Here is a 14,764-nt window from a genome sequence, read left to right on the forward strand (position 1 = left end):
AGTAAAAGTGACATTTATTTTAATTTTCATTTTCATCCTTTTACTTAAATTTTTAACATTACCATGAAATGACTTAGGATGTTTGAGAGTGGTTTCGACCTCATTGGATTTCATATGGAGAAACTGGAATTTTAGATTTCACTCAAAGTTCAGTAGACTTAATGGTTTTCAGGATTTCATGGTTTCGGGGTAAACAATAAATGCAATCAGAGCTCCAAATGATGAGCAAAACTCCTGATCTAGATCCCATTGTGTTGGACGATATTGATCCAACATCAGAATGGGTGGAGGAGACTGAAGAATCTGTGTTTGAGGTTGATTTTGATATCGACATGGCTTTAGCGGGGGATGAAGCAGATTATGTGGTGGCATCAGAACCAGGATCAATAGCGGCATTAAGGAAAGGCAAAGAACCAATGGAATGCACTAGTCGTGCAGGTCGACAAACTCATGCTTCCATTAGGTCCACTTCTATTGTTATTGGTGGCATTGATACTGAAGTTGCAGATCAGGTTGAGGCATCCTCAGACTCTGAACCAGTTGATGTCTATGTAGCTCCTGATGATGATCTTGTGGCTAGTAGTGGTGATGAACTTGATGATTGATCATGTGTACACTGTAGACTTGTCGTAGGTCAATGGCCTTATAGCTTGCAACATTGTTTTTGGACTTTATAGGCCATTTAGAGCCTCATTGCTTATGTATTTTGCTATTTTGTCGATGATATGTATTGCACTCGGTGCCATTTTGATATATTCACCTTTACATGGTATATAAATGAGAAAACTTTGCATATTTGTCTCTATTGGCTTGGAATCATGGTTTTAAATCTTAAAAATAGTTTTGTTTCATTAAAAATTAATTATTTAATGTATTTTCTAAAACCGGTTTCTTTAGACCAAACCAGTCCCGGTTAGACCGGTTTTGGTTAGTAAACTGGTTGATTAGGTGGACCGGTCCGGTCACCGGTTCCGGTTTTAAAAACTATGCTTATACCATGGTATTTACCTATAAACCCTTATATCCGTGCTAAATTCATTATAAACCATCTATAATGAACATACCCATAAAGCATGCATAACATACCTTTTTCGCACTTTTCAAAGCCTCTACATAGTTCTCTAGGCAACAGATTTGCCCGATAGATCCCCACCGTAGATTTGCGCTTAGTGGATCAGACGGTCTACAAAGATTTCGGGTGGGACATAAGCCTGGAGAATACCCGCCCGAAATGGGCGGTTTTCTCTCTCCGCCCAGCTGCTACGTGTCGAACAATAAGTGGAATTGGGTGAGCTCCACTAAAAACCACTTACCCCATTGCATCCGCCCGAAATTTCGCCTTTTAGCTTAAAACCCGCCTTTTCGTACGCCTCGCGGACCCGCCAGAATCATAAAACACAATATATAGGTTTTCGGTTCCATCATTGCAAATTGCAATCGGCATAGCCACATATATATGTATATACACACACACACAATATATATATATATATATATATATATATATATATATATAAAGTGTTATGCGATGATCGCGAACCCGCCGGGACTTTACAACAAAACATGTATATATTTCAGGTCCGCCATCGCAAGTCGCAATCGGCGCATCCCAACGTCCATAGCTCTGCGGTCCGGTGGACCTGGCGGGATTTTAAACCACGATGTATATACCTTTCGTGTCTAGCCCGCGATTGCAAATCGCAATCAACGCTATCAGCGGAACCAGTCATACATATCATTATGGACCCGCCGAACTTTATAAAACACAACTTATAATATTTCGGGTCTAGCTCCATATAACCATTTATATAGTGATTTGTATAGCAACCTTGGCTACTCCAGGGCCGATTCTTTTACAATTCTTTTAGCGATTCCGCTATGCCATTATCACTTCTTCATCTTGCTTTTATCTCTTTTTTTGAAGTATTTTCAAGTCATTTTTGAATGAAAAATGAAAATTATAAACAATAAAAATGCATGTTAGAACACCTGGAATCCCTACTGCAACAACTGATGATATTTCTCCTACTTGTTAGATTTACATGATTAAGTTATTTGTAGTTTCCTATGATAAACATCGAAATACATACACTGCAGCCTACACCATTAAAATAATATGTCGAAACAAGAAATCGAACAATCGAGAAAGATAACAACACAAATGAAACAAATTGGTCTCTCATGGTTTGTTGGAGGGCAACGTGAGAGTGGACCAAGTGTGGACGTGGATTGGTATTTTATGGTCTGCTGGAGGACAACGTGATAGTGCCCAAGTTGGAGCTCGATGTGCAACACTTTGATGGACAAAAGTAGTTGCTAGAACGACAGTTGTTGAGCTCAAGGGTCTGATCAACCAGGAGCAGTTTGTGGAGCCCTAGACTTGTGTGTGGAGAAGGACTTCTACAATAGATGATGGGCAGTCCTCCTAACTTGTGTTCATTGTGGGAGATGGACATGTTGCAGTGATAGGTGGCAACCCTGTGCCCTATGTTAGTCTTCATCGGAGCAGTGTAGGAAGACCATAGTGGGCTGAAGTCCCCGAGTCGTTGAGGAGCAGCAGTGGGTAGTTGAGAGTTGAGCAGTGTAGGAAGACCATGGTGGGTTGAAGTCCCCGAGTCACTGAGGAGCAGCAACGGGTAGTTGAGAGTTGTTCACAAGTGGAGTTGTGAACAACTCAACAAGAGTCTTGATGTGTTGTGCCCTTGATGGACTAAGGCGTTCAGTGGCCAGATGGACTTGGAGCATTGATAGAGGCAGGAACTGCACATTGAGGGCCAAAGGACCGAGCAGGTACAAGGTACGACTGAGAGGCGTTGAGAGAGCATGTGACAGCCTGATGGTCAAAGTATCTTGTTAAGGGTAGGTTGGTTGTCAATGGATTGACGCCAAGCCCCAATTTTGTATCTTGTACTAGTGGAAGTATGAGGGCCATTATCCCTGGTATGAGAGCCCTAGATTGTTGTATTATATGTTGATTAATATAACAAAGTGGGGTTGAAAATTGTAAAAAGTTGTCTATGTTTTGTGTATGTGTGATTTACTATTGTTTATATTCCGCTGTGCAAAGTAGTTCTGTTGAGATTCTTGGTTTGGTAGTGTCAGAGATTCTAAGTATCCTAGACCCAAGATCGTGGGAATTCAACATGGTATCAGAGCGGATGTGAGCTACTTTGAGGGACAGTGAATCCGAGTGTGCACTGCGAAGCAACTCAGAGGGAGTTGTGAGTGTCTAGATCATGGAGCAGAGGGTTCAGTTGAAGACATGGAGATGTGGTCTTGACTGGCTTGGCAACGAGATTGGCTGGGAGTTTTGGTGGATTGGTGGTGAGCCCAGTGAACAACAGTTTGTTGTAGGGCAAGTTGTTGATCATGGACTTCCTTTGACTTGCCATGGATGGTTGGGACCAATGTTGCGAAAATCGTTATCGGGATAATATCGGCGAGGGAAAAAATCGGAAAAAAATCATAAAAATCGACAAATACAAAAATATTCATTTTTTTTTCAATTTTTAAATATCTAAAGCATCTACAACATAAAATAAATACATTGACACATAAATATGATAAAAGAACTAATATATAAGATGTGTAATATCATTTCTAGTTTTACATCACACATAAAAGTGAATCATGCCCTGAATAGTAAGTCCTGACTCCTGAGTCCCAACTCAGCCTCAAAAGATCAACAAAAAATATAATAATGTATCTCATATCATGAGTCATAATGTCATATACAATGAAATGAACCAAATAACTAAAGTCTAATACTACAGATTTCCTCTGCACCTCTTGCTCCCAATCCACGTCGCTGCCGTTGTCTGTTCAAAATATATATATATTTTTTTCTTTTCATTTTTTGCCTTATAAAACCCGTTGTCCGCCACCCCCACGATAATATCAGATTGCATCGCGGTTATTACGAACTTATCGCAATAATTTGAAGTTAGCGCGATAATTTCACGATTTTTTGAGATTTTTTTCGTAGTAATCGGGCGATAATATCGACATTTTCAATTATTGTTATCGCGATAATATTGTGATTTTCGCAACATTGGTACTTGGGACAACTCGAGGGTTTCTTTGGCTTGGACGAGATCAGGTTGATTGAGATGGCTTCATGTGATGGACTACAAATTGGCAGGCTATAGTCTTCATCGGATCGTGATGTTGCATATCCGAGATTGGAGGGATTTGCACTAGTATATGATCTAGGAGGATGAGTGCTTACATGACTGAGCGAGTGGAGATTGTGTAGGCTCAGATGGAGTCTAGCCTTGGAGGGAGAAACCCTATGGAGGTTTTGGATCTTCAGGATTAGATGTGATGAGACAGAGGCACTACCGAGGTTGTCAGGTTCATTTTACAGGGTATGCTACAGTGATGGACGCCAGATGGGTTAGTGTCGCCGGATGATGGTACTTCCTAGCCTTGGAACCTTCCTTGCTAAGAGGGAGTGTTGATTTTTGTAGCTTGGGAGGTACTCCAAGCTTTGAGGATCGAGGGTTTGGAGGAAGGAGATCCACAAGCGGTCTTATGGGCTTGAAACCCAAGCTTGGGGTTTTGCACCCATTGTGATTTGGAACAAAACCATGATCACATTTCGACATGTGGTGGATGAGGATGATAGCTCTCGTTGAGACGAATCTGACGCAACGAAGATCGCCCGATTCCGAGTTGTAGAAATCAGCGTTTTGAAAGCCGGCCGGCTCGGAACCGACTCGGCTGAGTTGGTCCGAGCCGATGCCAAAAAAATTGACTCGGCCATGGAAATGGTTCGGCCGGCTAGGTTAATACCGAGCCGGTCGAGTCCGCAATAACTCGGCCGAGTTGGAGAGCGGCCCACAAAATCCGTAAACAACGATTTTAAAAAAAAGTTTTTTTGGGGGACTCCAAACCAGTTTTTAGTTTGCTTATTTGGTCTTTGGGGTCCATTCCCCTCTCCTAAACCTTATTTAATCCACCCAACCCCTCTCATTCTCTCACAACCATCTCATGCATTTGAGTGAGAATTTTAGTGAGAGTTTGTGAGGAGTTGTTGAGTTTATTTTTGGAGCAGCAGTGAGGAGTCATGGGCAAGCATTTTAGCTAGAGTGAGGAGCTTCTTGGGCAGCCATTTGGAGCAGCATTTGCCATTGAGGAGTTGGTTTCTTGGAGCAAGCTTGAGGAGGTAGTTTGTGCCTGGAGGTATTTTTTTTTTCACTTGGAAAAATCTGTTTTTGCTTATTAAATTTTATGTGCAAATATGGAAATCCTAAAGAGTGTTTTTTGTGAAAGAAATGAACATTGAATCAATGTTTTTTTGTTTTTGTTTTCATTTTCAGATTTTTTGCTTTCATTTCCAAGTCAAAAAATGGCATCTAGAGTGAAAGATGCTGCTTGGGCATATGTTGAAATGGTTGATAGTCAAATGCATTGCAAATTTTGCCATAGGAAAATTAAGGAGGTCTTGGGGGCATTAATACGCTAAAACAACACTTGGCGGGGATTAGAGGCCAAATTATTCCATGTACCTCACCGGAAATTGGGGAGATTAGGAAGGATTTGTTAGCCAGCTTTGAGAAGTTTAAAGAAGATAAGGCTAGGCAATAAGAGTTAGAGGCTGAAATTGGGAGGAAGAAGAATATACAAAAATGATGCCTACCAACCCCCATTTTGATTTTGAGGGTTCTTCCTCTATCCCTTGTACTGATGCATCCAACCCCTTCTGATATGTTCCTCCCTCTTTTGAGTCTATTCAAAAAAAGGGAAAGGGTAAAATGAAAAAGGGTGATATGAATATCAAAAGTTATTTCACTCCCTCCTCTCCATCAGATGCACATGGTCCTCAAGCTAGTAGAAGTCATATGCAGCCCACTTTAGATGACCATTGGAAGAAAGAATTGATGGATACTGCTTGTGATTATATAGCTAGATGGTGGTATGATGCTGATATCCCCTTTAATGCTTCCCGTTCGCCATATTATGAGCCTATGTTTGATGCCATACATGCTGTTGGAAAAGGCTTCAAAGGCCCTACTATGCATGAGCTAAGGGGGTATCGTTTGCAGAAAGATTTTTTCTCCATTAATGAGTATTTGAAAGATTTCAAGGACTCATGGGCAATTGATGATGCATCTGATAAGGTAAAAGATGGGCAATTGTTGTTTCAGCTATTGGATGAGGTTGTTGAGGAGGTGGGGGTGGCTAATGTTGTTCAAGTCATCACAGATAATGCCTCTAACTATGTTCTTGCTGGTAAACTGTTAGAGGAAAAACACAGAACCATCTTTTGGACCCCATGTGCTGCACATTGCATAGACCTCATGCTTGAGGATATTGGCAAATTAGATTGGGTCAAAAACACTGTAGATCATGCCAAAAGCATAACAAAATTTATCTACAATCATTCATGGATTTTGAGCCTGATGAGGAAACACACAGGGGGCAGGGATATTATTAGGCCTGCCATCACTAGATTTGCTACTCATTTTTTGACATTGCAATCTATGCTTTCACAACATAGAAACTTGCAAAAGATTTTTTCCAGTGAAGAATGGAGTCAAAGCCAGTGGTCTCTCAAACTGGAAGGCAAAGAATTGAAAAAGAAAGTTAATGAAGAAATATTTTGGAGAAAGGCAACAGAGATTGTGAAGATTGCTGAGCCACTGGTTAAGGTATTGCGGTTGGTGGATGGGGAAATATTGGCTATGGGCTTCATTTATGAGGCTATGGATCAAGCAAAGGAGCAAATAAAGAAGGCATACAAGGATAAAGTGGCTAAGTATGGGCCCATTTGGGCAAATCATTGATGAAAGATGGAACAATCAACGCCATCGCCCTATACATGCAACTGGGTATTTTTTGAACCCACGGTATCATTATAAAGCTAAGGCTACAGGAGCTTTGAGGGGGGAGGTTAGAGATGGATTGATTGATTGCATTGATCGCATGATCGCATTGGAGTGTGATCAGCTGGAGATACACCGACAAGTCACAACCTTTAGCAATGCCTCAGGTACCTTTGGGAAGAACCTAGAAAAGATTGCAAGGGAAGCAGATGAGCCAGGTGAACAAAATATTTCAATTTTCAAGTTCTTAATACTTATTTTGTTAAATTGTTTATAATTTGAAAGTTGGATATAATTTGTAATTTTGTTGAGCTAACTCATTACACTCCTATGTTTTTTGCAGCACAATGGTGGGAGGCTTTTGGCAGCCATTGTCTTGAATTGCAGAAGTTTGCAATTCATATTTTGAGTCAAACTTGCAGTGCGACTGGGTGTGAGCGCAATTGATCTGTCTTTGAGAGGATTCACACAAAAAGAGAAACCGTTTCGATAAAAATTGGTTAAATGATTTAGTATATGTCCAATACAACCTCCGGCTCAGGTGCAACTAATCGTTGAACAAAAGACCTGATTCAGATCCCATTGTGTTGGAAGACATTGATCCAACATCAGATTGGGTAGTGGAGAGTCATCCAACAGATTTTGCTTTTGATGAGGATATGGATTATGAATTACAGACGATAGCATCACTCGAACATAATGTTCAGTTGAACGCAGATCCTGATCCACTTGTACCAGCCTCAGCCTCAGCCTCAGAGCCAACAAGTCCTCCAGTTGCAGGCGCCCACGACAAAAGTGCATATCTTGTCTATCTCAGCTTGCAGCTGCTGCACAACTTGCTAGTGCTACTGCTACCACTTCTACAGTTGCAGTTGGATATGATGATGAGGAGGAGCCATGGGGCCCCATGCCTGACTTTGATGATGATCTAGAGATTGATGCACATGATCTCGGTTCCTCTAGCAGTAGCCAGTAGTATTGGTCATAGTTTACTTTTGTTGTGGAGGCCATTTCTAGCCTCCTTGGTTATGCATTTTTGTTTTGATCTCTATATCATGATCATGTATGTATTGGACAGTGCATTGGGTGCCATTTTGATATAATGGATATATTCATGAGCCTACTTTGATCATATGTTGTCTTCTATCTATATTCTAATGCTGTGTGTTTGGAAACATGAATGAAAATCTTTAAAATTATGTTTTTTTCTAAAAAATAAATATTTAACGTGTTTTTTACAATGACCGAGTCATTGAAATTGAGCCGATCGAGTCGATACCGAGTCGGAGTCGAAGTCAAAGTCGACCCTCGGTCGAGTCGGAGTTTTAAAACATTGGTAGAAATGGAGTCATGAATTTCTGAAGTTAATATATATGGTTGTGGATTAATTTGGGAGAAAAGAGCATGTCGACTTGTGTCCAATTTAGACTTGTTGACACCACATGTAACCCTCATGTTTGTGTATAAATATGAGGTGAGGATCATTTGAAAATATCCAAAAGTGCGTTTATCTCTTGAGAAAATACGATTGGGTAATAGCAGCTGAACGACAGGCGAGTAGCAGCAGTGGCCGAGTAACAATAGCTGAGTGACGACTGAGTAGCGGCAGTGGGCGAGTAACAACAATTGAGCAACCACTGAGTAGCAGCAACGACCGAGTAATAGTAGCTGAGTGACGACCGAATAGCAGCAACTAAGCAACAACCATGCAAAGGAAGCCATCAACCCTTAAGGACTTGTAGAGGTATGTGTTTTGATAGAGTTGATTGCTAGTTGGATGGGTGTCCAAGGGTTGGAAAATTGATGGAGTTTGTTGGCAGCCAAGAGGAGGGTTTCTTAGGTGTGATGATGCCCTAGCCAGAGGCAAATGCTACATTGAGGATTGGTCTCTCGTGGTTTGTTGGAGGGCAGCGTGAGAGTGGACCAAGTGTGGACATGGATTGGGCGTTTATGGTCTGCTAGAGGACAACGTGATAGTGCCTAAGTTGGAGCTCAGTGTGCAACACTGTGATGGACAAAAGTATCTGCTAGAGTGGAAGTTGTTGAGCTTAAGGGTCTGATCAACCAAGAGCAGTTTGTGGAGCCCTAGACTTGTGTGTGGAGAGGGACTTCTATAACAGATGATGGGCAATCCTCCTAGCCCATGTTCATTGTGGGAGATGGACATCTTGCAGTGATAGGTGGTAGCCCTCCGTGTCCTATGTTAGTCTTCATTGGAGCAGTGCAGGAAGACCATAGTGGGTTGATGTCCCTGAGTAGCTGAGGGGCAATAGTGGGTAGTTGATAGTTGTTCACAAGTGGAGCTGTGAACAAATCAACAGGAGTCTCAATGTGTTGTGCCCTTGATGGACTAAGGCACAACTAGTGAGAAGATTGATAGCTGAGGTTCAGTGGCTAGATGGACTTGGAGCATTGATAGAGGCAAGGGTTGCAGATCGGGGGCTGAAGGACCGGGCAAGTACAGGGTACGACCGAGAGGAGTTGAGAGAGCATGCGACAGCCGGATGGTCAAAGTATCTTGTTGAGGGTAGATTGGTTGTCGATGGATCGACCACAAGCCCCAGTTTTGTATCTTGTACTAGTGGATGTATGAGGGCCATTATCCCTGGTACGAGAGCCATAGACTGTTGTATTAATATAATGAAGTTGGGTTGAAAATTGTAAAAGGTTGTCCATATTTTGTGCATATGTGATGTACTGCTGTTTATATTCCGCTGTGCAAAGTAGTATCGTTGTGATTCTTGGTTTTGTAGCATCAGAGATTCTAAGATTCTATCCTAGACCCAAGATCGTGGAAAAAGAACACTCACTACATGCATTTGAATTTGAACTTTTATTTCTACTAGATTAGATCTTAGTTTTAATTTCTCAGATGAGGCATGAGGTTTGAAATTTGAATATTGTGACATACTTTAGAGACCCTTTAACTACTTTTGGTTACCAAGACATATTGATATTTCTTTTATTCTGAGAATTTTCTGCCTATTTCACTTTTGATGAATTAAGAATTGCCAGATTTTAACTTCTGTGAAGGTTGGAATTGTTCAATTAATGCTAACTATACAATACGGTGGTTTATATGGAGAACTATTATTATTTAAGGTTGATGTAGATAGTTAATTTTGAATGTTTGATTTTTGGGCTGTAGATGTCATTACTTTGTCCAGTTCAGGAAGTGTTCTAAGAGCTTGGAACCTTCCGGATGGTCAGTTGGTATGGGAATCATTTTTGGAGGGCTCAAATTCTTCTAAGAGCCTTTTATCTGTACCGGTAAGGATTGAATATTTGCAGTTTTTATTTGAATATTTGACCAACTTTGATGATAAACTACAATGATCATATGCTGCTGAACATTTGGAATATTTATTCTATAATATTCACTATTGTAGGTAATTTTTAGGACTCATGATTGGTCTTGCAATATTGCAGGCGGATTTAAAAAATGACAAGGAGAATGCTATTCTTGTTTATGGTAGAGGTTGGATAAATGCCGTGTCAGGCATTGATGGAGAACTACTTTGGCGAACAGACTTTTCTATTGGAAGGTTAGCTTAACATGAGGCAGTTTTTGGAGCTCTTTTGCAGTATTTTGCAAGAAATAAAGAGCTTTGAAGTATTTGACTTATAAATTAAATTTTATTATACAAAATGTTTTGTTCATTTCATCAGTTTTCAGAGCATTCCAAACACATGATTCTGGTTTTATCTTTCAGAGAATTATCATGATATTTTCTATATTGGTTGCCAAACATGTTATCACGGGTGTAATTCTCTCACTGTAGTGTAGCTTTCTCTGATTTCTAGTAATTTAAATTTGATAGTCTGGAAACTAATCCTTCAATCAATTGATGGTGACTTTGTTTTGGGGCAGTGAGCAAACTGAAGTCAGCGTTGAAAGGATTGTTTTATCTCCTGATAGAGAAAGCATTTATGCAATAGGTTTTATTGGGAAATCAAGTGTGGCTGTTTGGGTAGTGAATCCTGGGAATGGGCAAATAATGAAACATGAAGTGGCAACCTATGATGGAGGCCTATCACTAGACAAGCTAATTGTGACAAAGGATACATTGGTTGCTTTGGATTCTGCAAGATCAACTATTATTACAAGTGGCATTACAAATGGAGAGCTGTCACTACATAAGACAACTCTTTCTAGTCTTTTTGAAGACTTTTCATCTGAGGCAGAACTCCTTCCATTAAAATTTGTAGGTGCTTTTGCATTAAAAGTTGCTTCACATATATTACTAATAAAAGTTGGAAATACTTGTAGTGAGCTTTATTTACTTGAGAAAGTAAGTGAACCGGCTATTATTAGCGATGGCCTACTGTTATCACCAGAGCAGCAAGCATTTGCAGTGGTGCAACACCTAGACAAGAACAGGGTTTCCCTGACTGTCATGCTGGATGATGGTCAAAAGAATGAAATTTTGAGGGAGATTGTTGAACTAGATCCTCAAAGGGGTATCTTACAAAAGGTTTTTATAAATAACTATCTGCGTGTAGATATGTCTCATGGATTTAGGGCCTTGGTAACCGCAGAAGACCATTCTCTTGCATTATTGCAACAAGGTGAAATCGTTTGGAGTAGAGAGGATGGTCTTGCTGAAATCGTAGATGCAACTACTGCAGAATTACCATTAGAATGGGATGGCGTCTCAGTTGCTGAAGTGGAGCACAACTTATTCGAATGGCTGAAGGTATTTAGGTTGAAATGACATCTTTCCCTTCTTTGATGCTTATTTCTTTATTTACATCATGCTTAGAACTGTACTGATTGGTTATATTTTGCTGGTTTATGAAAGGGTCATTTGCTGAAATTGAAGGCAACCTTGATGCTAGCAAGTGCCGATGAGATAGCTGTTATACAAGCAAGGAGGCTGCATAATGCAGAGAAAACAAAAATGACCAGGGATCATAATGGATTTCGAAAATTGTTTATAGTATTAACGAAGGCAGGAAAACTTTTGGCTCTTCACTCTGGAGATGGTCGCATTGTATGGTCACAGTTGCTCCCTGCTTTCCGGAAAACAGAAGAATGCCAAGCTCCTTCTGTGTTGAAGGTCCTTCCTTGGCGGATCCCTCACCAGCATGCTTTAGATGAGAGTCCAGCTGTTCTGATAATGGGGAAATGTGGTCTAGGACATGATGAGACAGGGATTCTTTCATTTGTAGATTCTCACAGTGGCAAAGAACTTGAATCTTATAGGCTTTCCTATCCCATATCTCAAGTGATTCCTCTGCCAATGACAGATTCAACTGAGCAACGGCTACATCTTTTTGTTGATAACAATGCAAGGGCACACTTGTTTCCTAGAACCAATGAAGCACTGACTATGTTTCTTAAACAGATGTCAAATATCTACTTATATTTTGTTGATATAGAAAAAGGATCAATCCAAGGTTATGGTATCAACAATCAGGACATGTCAGATATGGTGTTTAAGGATTATTGCTTCAAAACTAGAGAACTGTGGTCTGTATTGTTTCCTTCCGAATTGGAGAAAATTGTTGCCACTGTCACAAAAATGTCAGATGAGGTGATTCTTTTTTTCATGCTTCAATTATTACGATAGTTCTTTGTGACAATGGCTTCATTTTCCCTGGTTGCGCGTGTTTCGTTTTGCTAAACCCCAAAATGCATGGTTCATCTAACAGTCATTTGGTTCATAGGTGGTTCACACACAAGCAAGGGTTCTAACAGATCAGGAAGTTTTATACAAATACGTCAGAAAGAATGTACTCTTTGTTGTAACTGTTTCACCAAGAGCTGCTGGTCCAATAGGATCCACTACTCCAGAGGAGGCTTGGTTGGTGGCATATCTCATAGACACAGTCACTGGACGGATACTACACCGAGTTACTCACCAAGGAATGCAGGGACCTGTCCATGCAGTGAGTACTATTCAATGCCTTATTCTGACTCGTTTGGGCAAAATTTCCTTCATATTAATATACCTCAAGGATTAGTGTGCTATCATCAAGGCAGGAAACTTTAACCCTCTTCTGTTATGTCTGAAGGTCTTCAGTGAAAACTGGGTGGTTTACCACTACTTCAATGTGAGGGCTCATCGTTATGAGATGTCAGTGATTGAAATATATGATCGATCTCGTGCGGTATGTCTTCCATACATATCTTCTAATCTTTTCGAACTGGTATCTCTTCACAGTACATGATCTCTTTGTTGGTTTACAGTGCTACTCATTTTGTAGCCTATGATATGTTGATATTTGAAATCGCTTCAGCATTTGTCTAAGGCAGTTAAAGCATTTGTAAGATTGTCCTTGTCTGTTCGAGCCCTGATTATCTGCTGTGCTGATCTCTTTTAACAGGACACTAAAAATGTTTTAGAGCTTATGCTTGGGCACCATAATCTTACTTCACCAATTTCTTCATATTCTCATGTTGATGTTGAGGTAAAATCACAAAGCTACTTTTTTAGCCCGTCGGTTAAAACAATAGCAACAACATCAACTGCCAAGGGTATAACATCAAAGCAACTTCTCATTGGAACAATTGGTGATCAGGTCAGCAAAGGTCTTGTATGGACCATGGGATTGTTGCCCAAATTCTTTGATCATTGTTAATTTTAATTCTTGTGAATTAGAAGTCATGTTCTGAATAGCAACACCTGACTAAATCACAGGTTATAGCTCTTGACAAGCGTTTCTTTGATCCTCGCCGTTCTCAAATTCCTTCTCCTGCAGAGAGGGAAGATGGAATTTTACCTCTTTCTGAGGGAATACCGATATTTCCCCAGGTTGTGACTCCATTCCTTTATTATTTAGTTGATATGGTTATTACTCTCTTCCTAAGTTCAAAAATATGTTTTGTTTTCTGCTAGCTTCATGTTGTCTTCATTGTTTGTGCTTGTTTTTTCTTCTCGTGAGTGTGGCATTTAGCTTACAAGTGTTTCATTTTAGAGCATTAGTAATTTGTTATACTGGGAGTGGTTGGTTGGTTTGTATCACATCTATGTGAAGTTTCTAAGGTTAGCCCTGAACATATCTCTTACTATATATATATTTTTATTGAATTGAGCATGGGTTGTACTTTGCAGTCATATATTACACATTCACTTCAAGTGGAGGGTTTGCGAGGAATTGTAACTGTTCCTGCTAGGCTTGAGTCTACATGTTTGGTCTTTGTTTACGGTGTTGATCTCTTCTACACAAGGACTGCGCCTTCTCGGACATATGATTCTCTGACTGAGGACTTTAGTTATGCTCTTCTTCTCATAACTATCTTTGCCCTTGTCGTAGCAATTATTGTAACATGGGTTTTATCTGAGCAGAAAGAACTGAAAGAGAAGTGGAGGTAAGATCAATTTACTTCTTGCCATTGCAGTTTTGTTAGTGATACTAATTTTATATCACAGATGTCCAAGGAAGAATGGACAAGAATCATTTTGTTAAGTAACATTTTGTTTTCTAAGCATTTTCTTTGTTATTTGAATTTCCAGATTGGGTTCAACCCCATTTTTATTTTTTTGCATAATGGGTAATGTTATTCACATATCGCTGAGAATGAGAAATGGATTTTGATCTACAGAATTGAGATTTAACCTTTTGTTTCAAAGTTTTGTAATCTTTATTTTCTTTAGTGGTAAACTGTTGCAATGTGATTAAGTAGATTTTACATTCTTGAGATTGAATTGACAGGAATGCTAATCTAAATTTTATTTTCATGCCAGTGAGTTGCTTGTGGTTGTCTTTGTGATGCCTTCTTAAATGTAAGGTTACTAAATCTCAGTGGCATATCCCTTGTTGAGGATTCCATCCCTCATTAATATGACCATTATTATTTTTTTGATTTTTAATATCCAACCATATAATGCAAAGCTAAATATTTTCTGTTTCAAATTTTACTATAGGAAAACTGCGTTAGTCCTTATGCTGCATCCTCTTTTAGTTGACATTGTATGTTCAGCGTTCATAAT

General features: G+C 39.8%; 1 protein-coding gene across 1 annotated transcript in view; it reads left to right on the plus strand.

Annotated features, from left to right (window-relative positions):
- The window catches only part of LOC149251514 (uncharacterized), a 56,233-nt gene extending 41,924 nt beyond the window's left edge, over positions 1-14,309 (plus strand). Inside the window, exons 4-12 of the mRNA XM_089459477.1 lie at positions 9,976-10,097; positions 10,257-10,372; positions 10,699-11,524; positions 11,630-12,364; positions 12,498-12,719; positions 12,846-12,941; positions 13,158-13,352; positions 13,472-13,585; positions 13,886-14,309. Coding sequence (XP_089315603.1) covers positions 9,976-10,097; positions 10,257-10,372; positions 10,699-11,524; positions 11,630-12,364; positions 12,498-12,719; positions 12,846-12,941; positions 13,158-13,352; positions 13,472-13,585; positions 13,886-14,146 — 2,687 coding nt within the window. The 3' untranslated portion in view covers positions 14,147-14,309. The remainder of the gene's footprint in view (positions 1-9,975; positions 10,098-10,256; positions 10,373-10,698; positions 11,525-11,629; positions 12,365-12,497; positions 12,720-12,845; positions 12,942-13,157; positions 13,353-13,471; positions 13,586-13,885) is intronic.
- The last annotated feature ends 455 nt before the right edge of the window (positions 14,310-14,764 follow it).

This window comes from Pinus tabuliformis, chromosome 7 (assembly GCF_031772625.1).
Source record: "Pinus tabuliformis cultivar Carrire ecotype Pingquan chromosome 7, CPIR1, whole genome shotgun sequence".
Classification (NCBI taxonomy): Eukaryota; Viridiplantae; Streptophyta; class Pinopsida; order Pinales; family Pinaceae; genus Pinus; species Pinus tabuliformis.